We start from the raw sequence: 17,749 nt of genomic DNA, 5'->3' as shown, positions 1-17,749 counted from the left end.
AATACAGACTTACACTTTTAAAAGTTACATGGAGTCCATAGGAACTGTCTTGACACTAAATTACAACTGGACCGAAGGTTTTCTATTTTCATCACAATGGTTTTTGATGTTTGCACACCCTGTTACAGAAGTGGCTCTACCATGAGATAAATTAAGCTACATGCCTGTAAAAATACAGAGGAGTCTTAATACTGTAATTTTACTAGAAAGTCATTCCCTACTATGGGAGAATTTTCTGGTGAAGTGTTCAAATGCCTTGCCTTCAGCATAGAGCACAAACTATCCAGGGAGCTCACAAATGTGACTGTTCCACAGGAAAGGGAAGTGAAAGTAAGTTTTAGACTGTTGATCTATTTGAAGATACTTCAGGCTCTGCCAAATTTGATCCCAACTGCATAAGTGCTTCTGAAATGGATGACCGCAGCACCGTGAGCCCATCTTTATGAATACTGGTCTCATAAACATGCAGAATAGTAAGAAGGCTGTAAGGAGCGAATTCATGTATTTTAAAGTGAAATACATTTGCTCAGGATTAAGCAAGCTTGTTAGGTATATTTATGCTTATAATTTTAACTGATATTATTTGAGGTAGCCTTTTTAGTAATTTACTTTTTCCAGTAAAAGAGAATGCACAGAACTGCCACAATTTGTGTTGCTTAGATGACATGTATAGCCCATAGAAGCTCTGTTAAAACACCTTGAAAATCCATTATTGTGGAATACTATTACTAAATTTTCTTAATTAAACAAGTTGGAAATACTAACCTGGCTTACAAAACTTTTCTGAAAAAAGCTATCAAGTGGATCAAATAGCATAGAATTTTTTTCTTGTTTAATAGTCGCTGTTTTTGTCTTCCTGCTAGAGTTCTTTGTTTTTTCCTTTTAAATGTTGGTGGTCTTTCTGCTTAAATTTACTGCAATGTGAATAATTTTCATGAGGTATATTTGCTGCTTTCAAGTGTCGGAGAACCTTCTGTTGGGTTTTCCACAGGCATGTGTGATAGATAAATGGTGAGTGACAGACAGTCATATAGATGACTGTGAAATCCTGAAATAAATACAGTAAAACTCTTGCTGAGTTGAGCTTTGCTGCTGTAAAACAAAAAGAATCTGGGAGTCCTGATAGTCTGTCCAGTCTGGGACTTGTTCCCAAAACACAGAGCTTGTCACTTCAGCCAGGCCACCTTTCCTGAGACCAAGTTAGCTTTGTGGTGTGCCCAGGGCAGCTGAAGCTGCCCCATTAGCCCTTCCTGGCTGCAGCACGTGGGGCTGTGTGGGGTGTGTGGTGCATGAGGGAGAAGCAGCCTGATTTGCCTGGGGATGTCCTCTCCAGATTCTTCTCTACGGTATGGCTGCATGCAGCTCAGTGGTGTGCCACAGCCATGCCCTTTCATCTTCGGAGCTTTCTGCAGAAAGAGAAATGCAGTAACTGTCTTGCATTGAACATAGTAAATAAGATCTTTTAATGTTAACTGCTAGGCTATTTCTAGTTGTACTGCGGTTTAGAAAAGCGTTCTAGTGCTCCAGTTTAAATTAAAGAGTTTCATAAAACCTGTTAGTCCTATTCTGTTTGCCTTGGTTTAATCGCTGTATTAACTAGTACACATATGTTGTTATCATCAAGCTAATGAACCTAAAGTGACATTATTTTAACTTTCTTACAGGTAAACCCAACCAATCATCGTCTCCTGTTTGAAGTGTTTGATGAAAACAGATTGGTGAGTGCTTGTCTTGATTGTCTTTTACTAATCACAAGGCTCTGCATTAACACAGCTGATGAAATGTAGCACATCTGAAAGGTGTATTTCTGTCTGTTGTTTAAGTAAGTGTGCTAAGAAATGCAGATAGAAGCATAAAAAGCATCTGGGTTTGGGACTAATAGAGCATTAAACGCAAAAGTAGTACTCTGTTGGGTCAGACCAAAATGTTCCTCCTTAACCCAGTATTCTGACAGTGAAAACCTCATCATATTCTTCCTTAGGCTTCTCCACTGCAAACCAATACAGTCCCAACCTTTTTAGTCACTTACAAAGCAGCTGCTTCATCCCCTGATCATTTTGGCATCTCTTTCCTGTACCTTTTAATACTTTGGCATCCTTTTTTGGGATGTGGTTACCAGAGCTGCACTGAACTGAGTACTGAGCACCCAAGGTGCAGGTGTATGAAGGTCTAAGGTAACAGCAAAATAATCCTCTCTGTTATGTTTTCAGTTCTCTGCCTTATAATGCTCAGCATACTGTTAATGGTTTTGGTCTTGAACTTAATTTGTCTGATGCAGTAGCTCTTCTAGAGAAGTATTCCAGCATCTTACTGGTTCTTGTTTTTGTTATGATGTAGTTAAGATTTCCACACAGACATACGTGATATAAGTGATACTGTCATTCTGAACATACTAGGTTAAATAGGCCAGTGCAGTGGCATATTGGGTGACTGACTTGTTGGGTTCTTGTCTTTCAAAAACTGTAACGCCATCTCTTTGTTTATGAGATCAGGTATTAGCATTTTCTTGGCTGGGTGCAGTACAAACTCTAGTAAACTTGTTTCCTTTGTGAAGATTAGGATCAGTGTTGTGAAGATCTTTTTATTCAAAAAAACCTCAGTATGGAAACATCTGTCTTTAAAAACAGTATATGCTTTTCCTCTGTCTTCCTATTAAATGCAGACCAAAGAAAAACATAAAAGCCGTAATCTTCTGGGGAAAAAGAGGACATAGAGCAAAATGATTATGTCCTCCTTCAGGTGGAAGTAAATCAGTAAATCTGTGGTGCTGTGTATTTAGAGTGGGCTGACTGTGAGCATATTTATTGACATATAATGATCGTAACGACCACTTGCACTATTATAACTGTCCTATACCTTTTGAACTTCAAGGAGATCATCTGTCAGTTCTTTCAAGCTTTAAGGCCCTCTTCCCCCACTAGCTGATGCAAACACTGAAGCAGAAATCCTGTAACTGTAACTGTGAGGCAGAGTATGTAAGCCCAGGCTCAGGACTGCGCTGATGTTACCGTGTGGCTTGCATGTGTCTTGGGGGATGTTGGAAGGAGGTTTGTGTCGGTGTGAAGGGCAAAGTGGAGCTCATGGAAGAGGCTTCACTGGTCCACAGAGGTGGTGGCATGCATCGGGACGGCTGTGGGTAATGGGGAAACAGAGTGGCGGTTCAGAAGAAAAATCTTATGTGCAGTGACAGCTGAGAAGAGTCTTGGTATACACATTTCAGATATATTGCTTAAGATTTTCCAAGTGACTGTATGCAGTTCTGGCCTTATATTGACACTTTCGGTACTACTTCATGGTTGAACTGTTTTCTGTTTCTTCTTGTGGTCCTGCTCCTGTAGACAGTCTGCCCTTGAGCTCATAACCTCCCTGCAAAGGTAGCTTAGGAGTTGTTGCTTTCCTTTCAGAAGGTGTTCTGAGCTATTGACAAAGCAAGTACTTAGGGGTTTTTAGAGCAGTAGGTTTCCATCAAGTGATGTTTACAGAATGAGAAGACATTGAGCTGATTATTTTGGCTTTCCTGTGAAATACTTATTGTCAATACTTGCATGGTTTTATCACAATAACTTTGTTTCTTATTCATATTCCCAATTAGCAAAGCACTTTCTATCTTTGCAGTACATCCTTTCCTTCCTGTCCCCCAATCAAAATAAAGAATATACGATGCAAGCTTCATCTTTGGTGCAAAGAGAGACTGTGTCCTTGGATAGTATGTTTTCTCTGAAAAATAATATAAAATAATATTAATAACTGTGCTTCCACAAGGCAATCTGCAGTACTATTGCTGTGTTGAAGCTATTCATGTTTTTCTTGTTGGCTTATAGTCCACTTAAAACAATGGGGGATTGTGCTGGCTGCTGGCACTTCTATCGTTTTAAGCTTCCATTTGTCTTGTGATTGGTCTTTTTCTGTCTTTTGAAAACAAGCTGCTTGCAAACAGAGGTTTAAATGTCTAGACAGAGTATTGACCCTCCATGTACAAATTTTCAGAGCTGTTGACAAAATCTACACTGTCAGGTTCTCCTAGGGAACAAATGTCCATGTATTGCAACGAAGCTACACTTCATGGTAAACAGTTTCTTTTCTAGTACATGCTAGCTAACAAGTGTGAACACACTTCAAATGTGAGTATCCTCAGACCACTGGATTTCTGCAATCTAATAGAGCTGATTTAGGATCTTTGCTTTACATTTTGGTGTATCCTGTCTGTTCTTTTTCTGAGGTGTTTGACTCTTGGAGAGTGTAACACTATTCCATGCTGGCAATTGCACTTGTGGTAATATTGCTAACTTTCTCACTGGAGGCTGGCCAGCAATGGGCAGAGTTTCTGTACAGTGTTTGAGACAAATCAGTACAAAACGACATGCAACACCCGTCTCTGGTTTTCCCTTGTCTTTACTGCCTGGTAAAACTGAAAAAGAAACTTTCTCTCCTGCAATCTTGCATATTTCTGCTGTTTTTATTGTGTGAGAAATCTTTGCCATGTGTATGATTGCTTTGTTTGTTGTGATTTTTAATTATTAAAAGGGACTGTGCAGGGTAGTGCAGGTTAAATTGTGTTTGTAGAGACAGTGTAAAAGTTGTGGCTTTTTAAAGGCAAGAAGTTTCTTGCTTAATCATGTTATGAGCACAGTTAAAATTGAAAGCATAAGCGTGCTATATTTATTCATGTTCTGCCATGACAGCCTAATGCTGTAACAGACCAAAATGTTAAGCTTGAAGTAATTTTTCTAATTTGCATGTGGAGTTGACTTAAACTTTTAACACTAAATTTAAGTGGTTTTGTGGTAGTTAAGTTTGTGTGTGCACTTTATATGAATGTGCCTTGTGAATATGATGTGGTTTAGATTTATAGCAGTGCCGAGTGTGTTTGCTGCCTTAGTCAGCTGTGAGAGCTCTCCCACTGGGGCCACTCCTCTCTGATGGAAAAGGAGCAGCTGTGAAGGTGCTGTTTCAGGCTCTTGCTGGCATAAAAAAAAAAAAAAAAAAAGAAAAAAAAAAGAAAAAACAAAACCCCCACTAGCTTACATTGGAGAGAGGGAACCAGGCCACGTGACTCCCACCATCCTACCCTATGTCACAGTGTGTAGGAGCACTGAGTGCTCTTACCCAATCATGCCTGGAATGCTGCTTGCCACTTGGGCTATTTCTGCTATCTGTCGCTATCAGGGCTGCAGTGCTAACAGTTTGTCAGATGGGACACTTTTTCTTGGAGTTTATGTCTTTGGTTTTTAACTTCTGGCAGTGCCTGAATTGTTGCTGTTCTCCCTCTCCTTTTCTTCTCTCTGTAAAACCATGGCCCATCGGCTGCGGTTTCATTTTGGCTCTGGGAGAAGCAACACAGCCCCCAAATCAGAGATCCTCGACCGGGAGAGAGAAGATGACTTTTTCATGGCATTCCACACTTTGCCAAGAAGAAACAGTCCTCACACTTTCTCCCAACACGGAGCAGATTATGGTGGTGGCAGCGATTTGCAAGAAGTGGGCTCCTTAAAAAGGAGTACATCCATGTTTATTCCTCAGCTGCTGAACAGTATTGATCCGTGTCCAATGAGAAGCTCGTCAATGCAGATCTCTCTTCAGCGCAAAGCTGCGAATGGCTGCACGGACAAGTGCGCAACTCTGGAATCTCCTGAGGAGGCACTTCCTTGTAAATTCTCAGACTTCAGGGAACTTTATGCATCCCCTGTTGAAAACCGTTCTTCTCCAAGCAGTCCAGAGGTGACTCCTGAAAATTCTCCACCCAGGCTGACAGAAGAGTTAGGGCAACATATTAATGGGACTGTTTGCTGTAATCGTAGAATATTTTGTACTATTCCTTCCAATAACCAGAGTGAGGATGCTTCATCAACTACCCAAGAAGGTGAGGCAAATGAAGCAGCTTCAGGTTTAAACATAAGTGGTCTGAGGATTCAGCATCGGGCTTCAAGTGCAGACGTGCCTCAGGTTACTCTACTACCCTTTGGTACTGATGCTCAAAATAATGCTCCCACCCCTGAACCCCGGCATTGGTCTTTGCAACATGTGCCAGGTATTTCAGCAAATTCAGGGAAAAAGTTCTTTGTTCTCCAGTTACAGCAACCACAGACAAGTGGTACAGATGCAGGAGGTGAATATAACTTTGGATTTACTGGAACCAAAGGGGACAGATTGGTCAGGTATCCTCGGATACAGCTAGAAAGGAGTACTTCCTACCCTGTCCAACCACCAACAGAAGAAATTAGCCCCACAGCTGATGGCTTGAATTCAGAACTGCATGGAAATGGCAGGAACGGGTCAGAAATATCTAGAAGCGATTCAGTAGAGCGGATTCCTCAAGGGCAGGGATGCTTGTTTAAAATCAGACCAGATCAGAACACAAGGCAGCAGCACTTCAGAATTCTTGTCTCCCGTGGTCCTGAAGAACAAAATCAGGTTGTTGGTAAAGAGGGTCACGGCACCCCTGGTCCTATAGCAGCCAGTACCGCAGTAAGTATGATGCTGAGTATGCTATGCTACTAAAGTACAGAATTGCCATGCAAAGGCTTCTAGGCTTGAGGCAACTGAAGCACTTTCATTGTTAATGCTAGAATGGTCTGCATTTCTCTGGAGCAAATCACAAATCATCTCTATTTCTAATCTAACGTAACTTTGCTCTCCATTGTGATTACATCCAGTGTAATATTTTGAGATCTTAATGTCACATGTTTCTTAAGTCATTGTTACATCAGCTGGAAAGATTTTGAAAAATCAGAACATTCAAATGGCAAATTAAGTGTTCATGTTAATATAGTTGGCTGAGACCTTGCTGCATGAAGAATTCTTCATGCACACTTTTTAAAACCAAATACTTTTACACCTTCTAAGTATAATGTACACATGTGTATGTGTACCTCTGCATGATTTTAAAGTATGTATTGTAATGCAATATTAGCTAAGACTGTAGAAATCTTACAGTAATTCCAATCAAGATATTGACTTAGATTAGGTACCAAGAAGTTAGGAAAAAACCAAAAAACACTGCCTTTCACAGTAATTTCTTTTTTTTTGGTGGGGGGGCACGGGGGGGACACATCTCTGGTAATTAAAAATGTGTCCTCTGTTTCTGTATGCCAGAAGTCCTGATCAAAGAATGTACAAGTGGGTTGGCACAACTTAGTAAACTGTCCTGTTGTTTGTATTTGCCTTGATTTTGCTTTAAGATGACAAAATTAATCTTCTGGGTTTTCTATGTTATAATGGGAAGGTACTGATGCTTTATGTTGTAAAGCTGCTTTTTAAAAGACCAAAGTAGGAATGAAACTTAAGGGTTTAGATTAGTCATTTGCTTAAATTGCATTACTGTGCAATTTAACACTGCCCGCTTGAGTTCCTAAGCTCAGTGATGCTGTATATAGAATAGTAAGCACTCTGTCTCCAGCTGTGAAAATGGATTCACTACAAGAGATTTTGTTCTTCATGGTTTGTGTGTTCTCGTTCTCCTGCACCTTCGTTCAGTGAAAGGTAGCATAAAAGACAGCTGCTCACTGCAGCAAGGCTGTATGATGACTCTGCAGCTTTCCTATGAAAAATCTGAGTCTCCAAGTTACTCCAGTGTAACCTTCATTTTAGCTTTTCTGTAGGCATTGTGAGTAGAAAATCAGAAAGTATCCCTAAGCTTTTATTTTTAAAGTTTTCTTTAAAAAAATATCCCTTGCCAGCACAGATTTCATTTCAGTCTGCAAGCTAGCAATTTTTTTAAGTAGTGTATGGTATCTTTTCTGCCAGCCTGCGAACATTTCAGCAGGAAAATTTGGAATGCAGAAACTTCACTGATTTTCTTCATTTGACTTTCATTTATGCAGTACAGTGTGTTAAGTGTTTTCATACTAAAAATGAAATGGTGAAAAAAACCAGTATGTCTAATTTTCCCTTGTCTATTTGCTATCCCTTGTTCCTTTCCAGTAATAGCTGTTCATGGGGAACCACCATAACCAATTACATAAGTAGCTATAGTATGTCCAACCTAGCACAAAAGCATCAGAGGTTTACAGATCGGTGCAGCTTGCAGAAAGATGTCTCCCAGTGTGTCTGCAGTAGTACTCATTTTTTTCTGAAGGATTTACCCCCTGAAGTCATTTCTTTGAAGTTCACTGTAGTAATGATTCACATACCAAGGACATATTTCAGTGTTTCCAGAGGAGAATTATGAAATTTGTTCCTACGTGCTGTTAGTTATAGTTACCATGGGAAATCAATTTAGCCAGCCATGAAGTATGGCAGTCACAGAGACACTCAGTCCAAATGGTACTTCAGTGCAAAAACTTTGAAAAAATAAAGAATTAATTGAAACTTAAAACTTCTGGGTGGTGTTTTCTCATGTTTGTAGTAAGCCCAGAAACATTGTGGGTAGAGATAATTGGCTAGGCAAGATGCCATAGGAAGTGTGGAGATAGAAAGCATTTTGGTGAAAGTCTTGCTTTATTTTGTCAACATATAAAACATTCTTTAGTAAGGTGGCATTTTTAATCTATCCCACAGAACTTTCTTTGGAGGACCTATGATGCTAAGTAAGGATGTACCTGAAATATTTGTTCTGTTAAGCTGATGGGAAAAGTCACTGTGTTTTATAGCTGTTAGCATTTAAAAAAAAATAAATTCTAGACTCTTCCAGTTAAACAAGTTTGTGTGTATTTGAGTGATATAGGGCATGGGCCTGGGGCTGTAAGCAGCAGCTGCTACAGCCTTATTTATCTTGAGTGAAAACATTCAAGCGGGCATCTGCAGTCCTACTGCTACCAAGTGTTTATGACCTTTCAAATATCTTCTGTTTTAGACTGAAGTGTTTTTGGGCAAGCAGGATGTATTTCATTACAAGTCATTATAAAATATTAAGTAAAGTATGAGCTTATGTCCAATTGTGAAAAATTTTATTTGGGAGCCTTGTTACAAATTTTTTTGACTACTATGATATTTTATATTTAATGCAGTAGCTACTTCTAAGTGTGTATGTATACTGTGGCATATAACAAATACATTGTTTATAATTTGGGGTCTGTGAGTGCATAGCTGTATTGCTGGGAAACACTTCAAAAATCTTGTGTATTGGACAACTGTTTTAGAGACTTGACAAAGGCATCTTTGTTGTGATAAAAATACAAAGTGTCATAACAAAATGTAGTAGTATTGAGTTATGTTTAGTTAAGAAACAGAAATGGCAGCCCTCGACTCTGCATTTCTCACAACAGCTTTATTTTCCTGTCTTGGAAATAATTTTAGAATAAATATTGTTGTGAAAGTACAGAGACTCTACTTATGCTCCTAAGATATCTAATGGGTTCGGAGCACGTAAACCAAAAAGAGCAAGCTAGGATAAATGCGACTGAGCCAAAATTCTGCATTGTGCAGTGCCCAGGAGACTTGAATGTGGGCACTGAGGTCCCGTGCCTTGTTTGGGCTGTTGCCCTGTGGCAAACCAGCAACTGATTGCCTGAACTCTAGCTGAGACACTCTGGCAAAACTTCGTTTATCTGAAAGTGGGTGACCATGTGCAATGCACGTGATGGCTTTCACATGGAATCTATGGGAAGTGGTTAAAAACCTAATCCACAGAATGTGGAACTCAATGAAATTAAGGAACTAGAACTGCTACTCCTCTGCCACTGCCTCTCCCAAAGGCTGTAACATCCCCTTCCCTGCCTTACTCTGCCCTTTTTTATAGGTCATTCAAAACTGCATTCTTCAGTTGATGCCCTGAATTTTGGTGGGAAAGGGATACCAGTTCCATTGTTTTAATGGGAATGCTTTCGTGGGAGACCTCTGCCTGTCATTGAGGCAGTGAACTTCAGATGGTGTCAATGGTGAGCTTTGCCTTTGATCAGGAATAATTTTCATCACCTAGAGCAGAGCCAACTACTGTTAATAAAGCTGTGTAGGGGAAAGGCAGAGTTTGCTAGAACCTTTCTACAAAACTAGTAATTAGCAACTGACAATTACATGACTGCAATGCATATGAGGATTAACTTTATTCAGAAAACTTATTCAGAATCATATAATAATGTATTTTAATGTATCGTTGTATTATATAGCACAAGGATGTTGACTTTTTTCTAGAGGGGATGAATGCTCCTCTTAGTTATTTTGTTCGTTTCAGTGATGCCTCCTCAGTGTAAAAAGGCTGCTAGTAACCCCTTCGTACCTTAGTGACTTCCTCTGATTTGGAATAGATTTCTTTGAGGGCAAAACTTTGCAAAGAATAGATAGTAATCCACTCAAAAAATTACTACTGCTAGGCAAATTTAAAACCTTGAACTATCTTCTTTCATATCCCACTAGGAGAGCTGTGAGTCAAACCTGTTTAATCATATTGGGGATTATTTATTCGTGTGTTTGACCTAAGAGAAAGCAGGTCAGTGAGATTGCTGATTGATTTAGAGGAACTGCTGGTGAAAATTTTCTAGTGTTTAACAGTGTTACTAAAATAGTATCTAATGTTAAATCGTATATATAAAAGATGCTCATTTCTGCTCTATCTAGGATTAGAAATGTAATCTAGAGAATTCAACACTTCCATAGACCTTCCTTACACAGTGCAGCCCTGTTACAATATTTCTACCTTAGTTGGATTGTGAATTAATATCAGATATATAGGAGCTTATGTTCAGAAATGCACACAAATTCTCTGTGCAGAAAAGTATATATAGTTGATCCATCAGCTGTATATATTATCAGCAGTTTGTCAGAAAAGGGATGTTATTGTTACATACTATATTGTATATTACCAAATAAAAGAGAAAAAATGCCAATTGCCTTACAGATTGGTGTTTACTGTTACTCCATTTTTGGTCAAAAGCTCTTGACACATCATGCTCTAAGATATTCATAGTCTGTAATATGGAAGTCTTGGGATAGTTTGGGGGGGGGTTTATGGCTCAGGGAAAAAATAATCAAATGAGGGAAATACAGTTTTATTCAATTTTACATTTTTGAAAAAATGTAATACATTTAAATAAAAAATAAAGATTAGTTAAGGGATGACAAGGTTATGCTTTTTTTAGCTTGAATATTTATTTTGTAGACAGTCTCACAAATGATGTAGTTTTCAATAGCAAGTGTCCACTTCAGTGCTACTGTGCTATCTCCTTTGTATTTCTATATATCATTGCCTCATGAGTTACCACTCTCAGTATTGTGGATCACTGTTCTCTTAACTGGAGATAGTTTTCTGTGCACAGTGATATTCAGTGAAGAAGCATTTCAATCACCATTAGCTGACTAAGCCTTTCCTGTGAGAAGCAAAAGAAAGTGAAATAAATTTGATTGTTTGCAAGCCTTTGAAGATGATGTATTTATAGAGGAGCTTCCGTTGGCCACATCTTCAGGCCATGTTTCTGCCATAGTGTTTACTTTCCATATCTGTTTATTTCAAATTTCTAGCCTGTCTTTGATCCAGTGGGTTGAAAAAGAAGAATTTCTTAATTAGCAGTTCCATCCTGTGACCTGACCTAGCTGTAATGAACAAGTAGCAGTTGTCTATATTGCCCTGTGCTAAGCCTTAATTTGTAACATACTGCTGTATGACATACATGTACCACTGTATGACAACTGAAAAGAGTCGTGGAGGAATAACATTGTTCTGTATTTTTACCAGTGTTGTTTGCAAAATGGGACATATTTTGGTTAGTATGAAATTCAGTTCTGGATTGAGTGTTCTGGTGTTTTTACTTTTGTACATAAACTGATCTATTTGAATAAAAAAACCAAACAGTCCTCCAGTGTTTTTGTGCCATAGTAAACTCTGTCAGAGTCTGAAAGTCTCTTTCCTGAGATGGTACTGAGACCCCAAATGGTTTAGGTATTGCTGATTGGTACAAGAAAACTTGGTGGAAAGCTTTAAAGATGAAATGAAAAGGGCTTCCCCGCCATCCCATTCAAAAAACCATTGCCAGAGTTCATTTGTTTCAGTTTGGTTAGTGCAGTCCACAGGGAGAGATCTTAATTTTCTTTCAGTGTTTCTCTTCTTACCCACACCTGTGGTCATTCACCAGCCTGTCATTGATGCAGTATTCAGCACTTAATATAATGTCATTCATCATCTTTAACTAGCCCCCCGCACTGATACTTTTTTAGGACTTGAGTTGGTATGGGAAATGGTGGTGCTTTTGAATTGGAAAAGAGGTTTAATTGCTTCTCTTATAATTTTTGAACCAAGTCTAAATGTCTGAGAACTCCAAAGAATAAATAGACAAAACCAGAACAAATCCTTTTCCTAATGATCTCACTGTTTATCTCCTATCCTGTTTTCATGTGGATGACGAGGTATATTAAAACCAGCAGTGACTCTATTAAGATCTAGCACGCAGAGTGAAATGTACTTGGCATCAGAGACTTTCCTCTGTCCGTCTATTAATCCATCCATGCAGGTATAGTGAGAATTACCTGTGCAAAAAGTTACAACTGGCTGCATCCACACCTGTGGTACTGGGGGTGTTGTGTTCGTGGCTGAGCTGTGCTGAACTGCTTCTGCATCTTCATTTCAGAAGCAACTACTGAGTGCAGTACGGCACTCTAAATGGTACAAACCAAGAAAAGTCAAATTGTTAATAGTTTATTTGCTAACCTTTGTTATACCAGGAGCATATTCTGGAAAAATGTAGACATCATCTAAAATAGGCAAAAGCTGTGTCAGAAGCAAGTATTTCTTCCCAGGTCTCTTTAAGGATGGCTGAACCAGTACCGGAACTGAATCAGCTCACTGGAACACCAGGGCATTGCTAGGCAAACTGTGTGGGGCTGTTTAAAAGGTGTGTAGATATGGCACTTTAGGGACATGGTTTAGCGGTGGACTTGGCAGTGTCAAATTAATGGTCTGGAGTCTATGATCTTAAAAGGTCTTTTCTTACCTAAATGATTCTATGGAAGTGTTCTGCCCTTTTAAAGGCTGCGTTCTCTTCCAGTGGTACCCAGGACTCATGCTGCCCAGCAATTTTATTTTGTATATTTCAGTTGTCTTAAGTTTGGAGACCTACTTCAGGGATTGCTGTCTTGACTCTTGATAGGCATTTCTAGAACATAATTTGTATTGCCCTTAGCCAGATGTTTAAAATATCTCAAATGAATGGTGCTATGAATTTCCTGTCTCTCTGCTTGCTATACAAGGAGTGCAGATGACTATCTGGAAAATCTCTGTTCTGTGCAGATAAGGACTTTGTTGACATCTGCAGGTAGAGGTGATTAATTCCATCCCTCAAGTCTTTTTAGGTTTTCTGTTAAGGGCAAAATTGGTTCTCTTCCCCTCCTCTCAACAAACCTCCCTCTAGGTTGCACTGAAAGAAAGGTGTCTCCCAGACCACGACAGACTGAGCCTAGAAACTGCCATCTTCCCATCCTTTTCTGTTCAGGGATCTGCCACACTTGGGCCCTTCCTTCATGTGTAATCTCCCCCTCCCTTTTTTGTTCTCCCCCTCCAGAAATCACCTGCCTCCCTTCTCAATTAGCCTTTCCATCAGTTCGCACATCTGTTCTTAAAAGATCTTCCCATCCTGGAAGGGGCAGACTATCATGTTCAAACATGTGCAGAGCAGAAGCTAGTTTTACAATAAGGAAGGTACCAATGAGCAGACTGATTTTGGGGATTTTTTCTTTTCTTTTTTTCATGTCACTGGAGGACAAATAGCACACTGTAAGTAGTGTAAATCAGGTTGCAGAATCAAGAAATCAATACGTAATTTTTAGTCAAGCTTTCAGAGTCAGGAGTTGTCAGTACTATCTATACCCTGTCCTTTCACATTCTCAAAATTCCCTGGGAAATTTCTGAAGTTTATTAGAGTTCATTGTCAGGCATTTTTCTTTTTCTTCCTGAAAGCTGTATCTTTTGGTATTTCCCTTTAGAGAAAACAGAGTAAAACTTTGAGCAGAAGAGCTGGAAATAACATCTTTTTTTTTTTTAATAGCAGTAATAAACTATTTGATCCTGCATGGAAAAATTCTGTGCTGAGTTTCAGTACACAGTTGTCTCTTTAAAGCTGAGTTTATAAGGCCTTCGCTTTATAATGGAAATGCTGACAGTCTTAACACTGAAGGTGCCAGCCAGAACAGCTTTGGTATAGATCTAGCCACAGGAAAATTACGGAAAATAAACCAGATACAGTCTTGATCGCTTTTTGTACTGTTCAACTGTTTTCCTATTTGAGATAAGCTCTCAAGTAATGAAGAATTTAGGAATGTGCATGTTTTATGACTGTTCTTGTTCAAAAAGCTATTCCAAATCCAAATCTATCCTGTTTACTTAGTTTCCAGGTTAAATCTCATTGTAAAATTTATTACTGCATACATTCATCTAAAATCTGGTGCTTTTATGTTTGGGGTTTTTTCCACCTAATAGAATGGCATTGGTAGCTTCCAGAAGTCAGCAATAATGTACAGAAAAATATATTAAAAAAATCAGCAGTCTGACCATGCAGGTTTCTGTCTCCAAAAAGAATGAATAACTAAAAAGGAAAAATCTCATCTTCACTCTGTTTAAATTCTCTGGTATTATAAACCCAGCAAAATGCTGGGCTGTGTCTTACATCTGTGGGAAAAGCTGAAGGCACAGGCACTATCATTACAAAAATACTGTTGCATTTTCCAGGTCTGTCATGTTCTAACTCCTCAAGCTTTGGGGGGGGGGGGGGGGGGGGCCCACAATGTGTTGGCCGTGAAAGTACAAAGAAGATTTTGCTTTTGATTAGATGAATTGTGCAAATAACATGTATGCTGCACTATATACTGTGGTGTAAACCTAGAGTTGTTCCATTGCTTTGGTAGAAAGCTTAAATCTTCCCTTTCAGCCTAGGTTGAAAGCATAACCTCCCAGGTGACTAGCATTTCCAGGCAGTATTTTATGTATTCTAGAAAAGAATAAGACAATATAAATTTTAAGGTGAGATTTTTATCTTCAATAAAAAAGAGATTCAGCTATAAATTTTTATGATCTGACTGGCCTTCTTTTCAGTTATTTGTTGAAGTCTTATATTCCTGATCCTACTACGTAAAGAGATTTTTTTTTTATTGGCAAAGAATAATATATAATCACTGTTTATAATAAATAAGGCAACAGGACGCTGCTTACTCAGCATTAACTTTAGTATTCGACAGATTGCTGGATACACACAGAAGCAGAAAACTGGACTATGGTATTTTAAATGCTTATATTATCAAAAGCAAGCTACTTTACAACTAAAAAGGAAGGTATTCAAACAGTGAATATCCTTTCAAACAAGACGTTAGGGGCTGATAATAATACTCCTGGAGTAAGTTATAGCTTTTTACCTCGAGTGAGTGTTTAAAATGGTTTACGTAATTAAAAAAAAAGGTTGTTTGCTTTTAAAATTATTTCTACTCCACATCCTTTAAATAAAATCCACAGCTTATCAGTATGCGGGAATAGCAATATTATTTAAGGGATTATGTTAAATCACAATTATTTAAAGTATTTATGTTGCAAATAAAATTTAAAGCTTTATTATGAAAGCTAAGAGTTATATCCAATATATTTTGCACATATCATCCAGGATAGTGAAAAACTGCTCTAATTTAAATTTTGTGCATTTTAGCAGTAATATGTTTCTCTTTTAGTACTTGGTGTTGTAAAGACTTTAAATTACAAATATGCTAACATTTAGTTACTTGAAATCTGCATCAGGCATGGTTTTATATTCACAGAATCATATTACCATGAGACACATATTTGCTTCAAATTCCATGAAAGTGGAACTAAACTTCATTGTTGAAAAGTTGAGCAGAATCTCCTTCAACATACACATACACAGTCTTGTGCTTTCTCTTCAAAGATTTGGAAGTGGAGGCTGCTGTAGTTGCTGTATTACTAACACTTCATTATTTTTAGAAATTCTATCACAGAGCACTTGCCAGCATGCTGAATTATTATAAACACAAGTGAACTATACTTGTTAGGAAATGAGCGTGGTATATTCGGTGATGCAGCTTGCAGTTATGTAGCAGTGTGTTTACTCACATTCAGCTTTTCATAATTCAGTAGTCTGTAATGTGGGGTTTTAGCCCTAGACAGATTTGTGAAGTTTTTTTTTAATATTTGACGTTTTAAGGTATAGGTTTGCAAGAAATATTCTACAAGGCAAACTAATCAAGCTACAGAGTAACTCTGAAGGATTTTGTTTATTTATTTATATAGTTTACAGTACTTGTGACATTATCAGCTTTCCTGATTCACTTCCCATCTTGGGAAACTGGGCTTTTGGATGTCAGGAGTGCTTTGCACTGCCCTGTGACTCACTCTTGGCTGTGCTGTGGTGTGAGTCAGAGGAGCAGGCTTCTGTTCCCTGCAGGCTGAGATAAAACCTACCACATACAAATGAGAAACTAGCTGGGTGAAAAAGGGGTAGGAATTGCTTCCTATAAAGAACTGATCATAACTACTGTGAACTAAAATGTTTAGTGAAGATAGCAAAGGTGTCTGTGCCTGATCTTCTGGGAGGTCCAACTCACTTTTGTTTCACACACGTTGAAGATTCAGGCAACAATGTAAGATTTTGGCAGGTGGCTAAATAAATCCTGACCAGTCTGAAGGTGTTGGGAATTCTGCCATTGACTTCAGTATGATGGATGCTGCAGTCACAAACCTCCTTTTACTACTCTGTTCTTGTATTTAGCTATAGTAATTCCAAAGCATTCAGTTTAATAGCTCCTTTAATAGCTCCTTTAAGGGAAATGGAAGCTGCTCGGACTGGCTACTTAGTCACCACTACTTTTCACCATAGGTACAGTCCATACTTAAATGCTATGCTGCATGTTAACACATATCTGCTAGAGCGTGGGACAAAATCTCAAACTAATCAGAGTGCAGCGTTTCCAGCCAAAGTCCTGGTCAAGACAGAGCAGCAAACAATTATTTCAAACAGGATGAGGGGAGGCAGAGAGGGGAGACATGCAATTTAGGACAGATACAAGCTTTGCTGAAACAATATACCTTCAAAGCACAGTATTACCTGTTTGCCACTGGGAAACCTTGCCAGCCAGCAGAGCTACCCTGCGGAATTTATTTGCTCAGTGATAAGTCTGTAGGTCCTAATTTACTGCATATTTTAGTCTATTCTCTATTGAGAGTTGACTGTGCAGAAATTTCTAATATCTTCAAAAGTGGTAGCAAGGTCTTCAGTCCTCAAGATTACACCTGTCAACTTCAGCAATTTTTAACCTGAGTCACTGGAAGAATTTTAACTTTTGCATATTTTAAAGTAAAAAAATATTTTGGTTTGTTCATATATTGGCAACATATTGCAGATTGTCTGCTTTGTCTCCTACTCTAGATAAAGTGTTATATCATTCAACACTGTGAGGAAAAAAACCCCAAAACCACTCTGAACTGCAAATTGAGCTTCCTCTGAACATACTTCTCTGTGGGAAAGATTCAGTAAATGAATACTACCAAATGAAGGAAATGTGCTGAAGATGGTTGTTCATCTAAAAGGACAATCTGTACTCTCAGTAAAAGGTTGCTCCTATTTGCATAGCAACCATAAGGGAAGAAAAACTGTTTTGAGGGAGATACGCAAATCGGTCTGCATTTTCCTACTGTAACTCAGGCTGATACACCTTTGAAAAGGCAGGCTTGGCTGTTTCTTTGACAGCAAGGTATTTATGTACTTAATATTTGCTTGTTTTATTGATATACATTCATAAATATGTTCAGTGTTTTCTGTTCCAGAATGAATGGTATTGTGGCATTATGATTCAGTAAGCACCTCAAAGACAGACATTTTATTTTAAGACT

General features: G+C 38.5%; 1 protein-coding gene across 11 annotated transcripts in view; it reads left to right on the top strand.

Annotated features, from left to right (window-relative positions):
* Positions 1–17,749, top strand: part of NEDD4L (NEDD4 like E3 ubiquitin protein ligase) — a 164,340-nt gene that overhangs the window by 68,416 nt on the left and 78,175 nt on the right. For 4 of the 11 annotated variants that reach the window (XM_056323094.1, XM_056323095.1, XM_056323096.1 and 1 more), the window contains exon 5: positions 1,665–1,718. In XM_056323094.1, the coding sequence (XP_056179069.1) occupies positions 1,665–1,718 (54 nt within the window). Of the gene's footprint in view, positions 1–1,664; positions 1,719–3,767; positions 6,466–17,749 lie in introns of those variants that run through there. The other 7 variants (XM_056323093.1, XM_056323091.1, XM_056323087.1 and 4 more) reach the window with 6 other exon arrangements.

Source organism: Falco biarmicus, chromosome W (assembly GCF_023638135.1).
Source record: "Falco biarmicus isolate bFalBia1 chromosome W, bFalBia1.pri, whole genome shotgun sequence".
Classification (NCBI taxonomy): Eukaryota; Metazoa; Chordata; class Aves; order Falconiformes; family Falconidae; genus Falco; species Falco biarmicus.
This window is presented reverse-complemented; position numbering and strand designations above follow the sequence as displayed.